Source organism: Camellia sinensis, unplaced genomic scaffold (genome assembly GCF_055761805.1).
Source record: "Camellia sinensis isolate YWXY unplaced genomic scaffold, ASM5576180v1 Unanchor3, whole genome shotgun sequence".
NCBI classification, from domain to species: Eukaryota; Viridiplantae; Streptophyta; class Magnoliopsida; order Ericales; family Theaceae; genus Camellia; species Camellia sinensis.
The window spans coordinates 13,297,496-13,303,904 of record NW_028129178.1 but is presented as its reverse complement, the minus strand read 5'-3'; the positions used below and the strand labels follow the sequence as shown (position 1 = coordinate 13,303,904).

General features: G+C 41.1%; 1 protein-coding gene across 1 annotated transcript; it reads right to left on the bottom strand.

Annotated features, from left to right (window-relative positions):
• Positions 1 to 3,150: 3,150 nt before the first annotated feature.
• LOC145816098 (uncharacterized) lies at positions 3,151 to 3,738 on the bottom strand. Its single transcript, XM_082912340.1, has one exon. The coding sequence runs from the start codon at positions 3,736 to 3,738 to the stop codon at positions 3,151 to 3,153; it is 588 nt and encodes a 195-aa protein (XP_082768466.1).
• Between the last annotated feature and the right edge of the window lie 2,671 nt (positions 3,739 to 6,409).

The window sequence follows — 6,409 nt, the reverse complement described above, 5'->3', positions numbered from 1 at the left end:
CATCACCAATTCACATATCATAAATACGATACACAGATGTACACAATACAGATTCCCTAGATGGAACAGATACAAACAACAAATATGGCAATGGTTCTAGGGGTCTAGTCAATCTAGATGCAAATATAGTAGACACAAAGGAATGCATTGAGCCAGAATCAATTAACACAAAAGCATCTTGATTGCATATAGAGATAGTAGCTGAGACAACTACTTCCGTATTCCGTGTGTCACTTGGGACAAGTGCAAAGACTCTCCCTTGTTGCATTGTGTCTTTGGTAGCAGCAGGCCTTGTGGTGTTCCCTGGTTTTGGAATGGATCCAGTCGAAATAGCAGTCGGTTTCCCATTTCTTTGTTGCTCAGTTTGGGTGCAATCCTTTGCCATATGCCCCATTTCACCACATTTGTAGCAAGCCCCGGAAATATGGTAACAAACCCGCAATGCTTCTTACCACATTGAGTACATGTTGGTGCCGTATTTCTAGTGGAGCCCGAAGAACTTGAAGACCTCGTGTTTTGTTTCTTTAATGATTTCTTCCTTGAGAAAAAGCCTTGCCTCTGTGATACCCCTATTCCGTGTTATGCTAATTTATCCTCCTTATGCATATGATTATGTGTTTGTTATGATTTTGAGTGTCATTTATATGAATATATGTGGTTTTGAATTTCTATCTGTTCATTGTAGGAATATCTATTTGATTATCAGCTTCGGAATTTGAATTGAAGGCCTTATCGGCAACCGAAATCAAACTTGATTGCGCCATTGTGATTAGTGTAATTTTTAGAGCCTACGGTGAAATTTAATTGGAAATTGATTCGGATCAGATTAAATTGATTAAATTGGTGAATTAGTGCTCAATTATTTTATATTAAAATAATGTGACCAAGGGAGGTCTTATTAAGGCCATTCCACCCTCATTTTTGTTCCTTTTTGAGTTCAACTTTTGAAATTATGCTCTAGAAAGAGGAAAGGGCCGGATTTAGTGAGAGAAGGGGGCTCAAACTAGAGATTTGCCAAGGAACTTGGTAAATTTGAAGCCTAGCTCAAGAATTAACCATAAATTGGGAAGATTGAGCCTCTAGGTAAGTGATTGATTATGAATTCATGAGTTTGAACTTGTGATTTTGTGAATTAAAGATTAATTGGTGATCAAGAACAAGAGTTGTGCTCTAATTGATGAATTTGAAGTTGAAATGCACATGCATGTATAGGATCACCATGATTTTGCATAATCAAGCATGTATCAAGTTGAATATGGAAATATGAGTGTTAGATCATACATGCAAACATGTTTTTGTTGAGTTTCATGAGGATGAACACCATTTGCATCATCCAAGTTGAGAATAAGAGTAATACATCACATGCATGTACAAATTAAAAGAATAGGAGCCTTGATTGCATGAATTTGCATGTTGGAAATGAGTTTGGTGTCAATTGGGACATGCATGTGTTTGATTTATGAAATTGAGCTCCATTATGTTGTAATTTAGTGTTTGTACCATGTTAGTACACGAATATGTGAAGTTTGAGCTGAGATTATGAGTTTGGAACCTTTGGAGGTCGGATTTGAGCTCAAGAACACATTCTGGAAAACCCAGAAATTTGATTTCCGCTCGAACGGGGAAACCGCCGCTCGAGCGTGAATTTCGTGCTCCTAGTATTTTTTGCAGACCATGATATCCACTCGAGCGGGGAAGTCCACGCTCGAGCGGGGAGCTATGTAAGATGGACTTCCGCTCGAGCGTCCAAGTTCCACACTCGAGCGTAAAAATGACATAACTGGTACTTTTGCAGACCTCATGGGTCCGCTCGAGCGGGCAAGTCCACGCTCGAGCGGGGACCCTGTTTCTGAAAATTTTGTGTGATCGTTCTGTATTTCGTTTTCCGTTCTCTTTCACTTGCCAGCACTCTTAGGCATGCATTAAGCATTGTAATTGAGTTAAAGAGATAAGAAGGAAGCCTAAAGAGGAATATGTGAATTAAAGAATGGGTTGAATCATTTATGACCCATATGTGTTCTATGATGTGTAGGGTCAAGCTCTAGGGTAAATCCATGAGCCGATCACTATGAGTAATATCGATGTTTTGAAGTTTGTCAATTGTCCAATTGCTTATTTCTTTACAAGTTTGCTAATTTGAATTATGGACAAACGATTGATATGAATGATTGGGCCAAAGGCCGATGGACATGAATGATTGGGCTGAAGGCCGTTTTGACAAGAATAAATGATTGGGCCGAAGGCCGTTTTGACAATAATGAATGATTGGGCCGAAGGCCGGTTGACTGAATGATTGGGCCGAAGGCCGATTGACATAAATGGTTGGGCCAAAGGCCGTTTTGACACAAATGAAAGTTTGACATGCATGAATGGGCCAGAGGCCAGTTTGACATGCATAAATGGGCCAGAGGTCAGATTGACATGAATGAAAGTTTGAAAGGCCTAAAGGCCAATTTGATATGAAAGTTTGAAAGGCCTAAAGGCCAGTTTGATATGGAAGTTTGAAAAGGCCAAAGGCCAATTTGACACGAATAACAGTTTGACACGAATAACAATTTGACACTAATTGGAACTGCAGTTACTTAACTTACATATGTCTATGTATGTATGTATTAGTAGAAATATAAATTAGGCCCAAGGCCGTTTGATGTATATTGTTCCAATGTATATTCTTCATTTGATGTTATTCACTAGGCTATCGCTCACAGTCATTCATGTGTTTGTAGGTGAGCCAAGAGAGGTCCAGGCCCAGCCCCAGTGAAGTCTGTGTGGAACAACCGAGTTTTGGAGAGTTAGCCCATGTGTCTCACGCATGAGACTCGCCTTCGCCTTTTGTCATTTTGTTTTATGTTGTTATATTGGCGAAGTCTTTGTATATGTTGTATATAGTTTTCATGGGTTGACTTAGTTTTTGAATGATCCTGTTTGTACGGAACTTATGCTACTACATTTCTGTTGTGAGTTATTAATGTATATATGTTTGGTTGCTTGGATGTGCCATGTAAGCACAGCTCTATGGACAAAGTTTTTGAACTGCTTCCGTTTGGCCCCCATTAACTCTGTTAAAATACATTTGTCTTGGTTTGAGGCCGTAGGTAATCTCATGATTACTGGCTGGTTATGTCCTTAACCCACGGGGGCGGGTTCGGGTCATGACAGCCTCTTAGCCTTCCAGTCAGCCGATGGTTTACCTCGCTTCACCATGTTAATTTCTGACATTAAAGCTCGATCTAGCACATCAACAGAAGTGGGCAATTTTAAGACATTCACCCTTTCTAGGATGTCATTTCGAAGGCCATTTTCAAACTTCCTCGCCTTTTTATAGTCAATGTCAACCATATGCAGAGCCAATCTAGCCAATTTAGTGAACTTGGCTTCATACTCAGCTTCAGTCAGATTGCCTTGCTTTAGTCCTTCAAATTCTGACACCTTTCTATCACGGATAGACTGTGGAAAGTATTTCTCGTAAAAGACTACAATAAGTTGTACCCAGTCAATGCCCTTCTTATCATCACAGATTAGCATCCACCACCTTCTTGCTTCATCTTCTAGTGTGAAGGTGGCCAATTGCATTTTCTGTGTCTCCAGGCATCGGAATACTGCGATTAACTTCTCAATGCCAAGGACCCAAGCATCAGCCTTCAATGGGTCCACATCCCCGTGGAAAGATGGTGGCTTCATTTTCTTGAATTCTTTAGTGAGGGCTATTGTTCGGTCATCATTTTGTAAATCCAGCATGGGTTGTACCGGAGGTGGGGGTTATGGGTGTTGCCATTGTTGTTGCCACTGTTGTTGTTGCCTTAGTATTTCTGCCATATCTTTCATCATTCTCTCCGTTCGGTCTAGCCGAGCAATTGAGGATTCTTCTAGCTAATCGGCTCTTGTTCTCACCATTATCTAATGAGACTTGCATTATAATTCATACAGAAGATATACACCATATTCATGTACAGAAGAGCACATTTATACAATTAGGCAGCAAATACATATCATATAGTTGCATACTTCGAATCACTTACCAATTTCTCAATGCATTCAAGCATACATTTATCATATGAATGCAACTTAGACCTTTTCTAGATACTCTACTGCTCATTTGGACAAGTGTGTGAGTTATTACTCATGCTTTGAGATAACCGGCTAGTAATCATGAGATTACTTGTGGCCTCAATCAGAAATCAAATCATATTTAATAATGGGGGCCAAATTGCAGAAGCAGAATTTACAAAGATTGTCCAATGAGCTATGCATACATGGCTCAACCAAAACATTCTCATATATGTAATTAATTCACACTATACAAACATCTATATTATGTATGTATTACATAAGTTCAGGATCATTCAAAAGTCAGTACAAACAAAAACTAAGGTTATACGCAGGGTTGGTCATACATGACCACAGAAGAACAAAAGGGAAAGTAAAACAAAAGTAAGGCCCCTTACGTGAAGCGACCTTGGTTGGCTCCTCAAAACTTGGTTTCTTATTGCTCACTGGGGCTGAGGTTGGACATCCTGCTACTCACCTACATACATATAAATAAGGAGTGAGCTAACGCCTAGTGAATAATACCAAAGCAAAGGAGTTCATGAACAAGATTCTTACAATCATAATTCACTATTATGCTTGGAAATCAATAATAAAGAAAAATAACCTCAGGTCCTTTCTATCATTTCTCTAACACAAAATGACCTTAGGTCCATGTAGCATACAAAACGACTTTGGGTCCATCATAGGCAAAACGACCTTGGGTCCAACTTACACACAGAACGACCTTAGGTCCAGTTCATATGCACATTTGTGTGCACACATTTACATCCATAGTCATATACATATTCATTCTTGTATCCAAAACGACCTTAGGTCCATTCAATTACTTATTCCGAACGACCTTAGATCCATTTAACAATTATACATAACGACCTTAGGCCAAATCCACATCCATACTGAATATACTTGTGGGAGCCGAATATCAGGGGATGCAGATAGGCCGAGTACATATTTAGAAAATCAGGATATATAATATATTCGCCCCCATTTCATACGTTCTAGGTGCCGAGTAACCTAATCGGCCATAAAGCCAGTTGAGCGAGGAGTCGAGTGAAAATTGGAATACGACAAAAAGAGGGCCGAGTGAACAATTACACGACGGATTGAGAGTGGGCCCTACCTTGAGGACCATTAGCGTATATAAATAGAAGAACAACAGCCAAAGAAAGGTATGTGAGAAAAAGTTTAACTTGAGATATAAGCAACCAAGAGAGTATACATTGACTAACCTGTCGGAGTGCTAATTCTGGCACCCCCGACCGGAGTGCTCATTCCTTTTCAGGTGACTAGCTGAGGGTCGCGAGCGTCCTACAGGATCCAAAGAGTATTCCTGAACCACTATCCCACAATTGGCGCCGTCTGTGGGAATACTCTAGCACATCCATGGCGGGCGTGACGGAAACTCCTCCAGTAGTCACTGACGACCTTACACCTACGAGATGATACCACTCTAAGAAACATGTTTGGGCCAGAGAATATTACCGCATGAAGGGCCTTGAACTTCGATTCACCCTCGACATCAGTACAGGAGACAATGCAAGTGATTATGGAGCAAGCGATGCAAAACGAACAGAGGTTGGAAAACATGATGGCTGAGAACGAGTGCCTTCGACAGGATTTGGCCTTGGAGGTGGCAAAATCCCAACAGGCCGCGCGCCAAGATCCGGGACGACCTCTGAGAAATGATGGTCGACAACCTTGAATTCGGAGACATGATAGTGGCAGTGACTCTGACTCATCATCCCCAGAATCTACAAAGAAGGGACGAGTCGACATCTCCAGCTTTTCTGAAGAAAGTCCGCGTGCATGAAAAAAGTGAAGAAGAAATGATTCAGATAAAGAGGATCAACATGACCCCTTTGTGCGACGGATTGCAAGGGCAGTGCTACCCAAAAAGTTCAAAGCACCATCATTCACTCTGTATGATGGAAAATCAGATCCCATCGATCACATTCGTTATTACAAACAAGCCATGACGCTTTATGCAAACGACGAGGCCCTCACGTGTCGAATATTTTCGAGCAGTTTGGGACCACTGGCTGTCAGGTGGTATTATAAATTGGAGTCGGCATCGATCAAAAGCTTCCACCAACTCCAAAAATCCTTCAGGGCAAGGTTCATCACTAATGAGGTCCAACCGAAGCAAGCCAATTCTCTGTGAGCAATGAAATTCAACCAGGAGAAACCCTTCATGCATATTCGGCGCGCTATTGGGAATGTTTTAATCTAGTATATGATGGCTGCAATGACTCCATCGCCATTACCGCCTTCAAGATGGGGTTACATCCTGATAGTGCCCTCTGCAGCTCTTTGACCAGACGGCCCCCCAAAAGTGGTTTGGTCGTTGATGAAAAAAGTT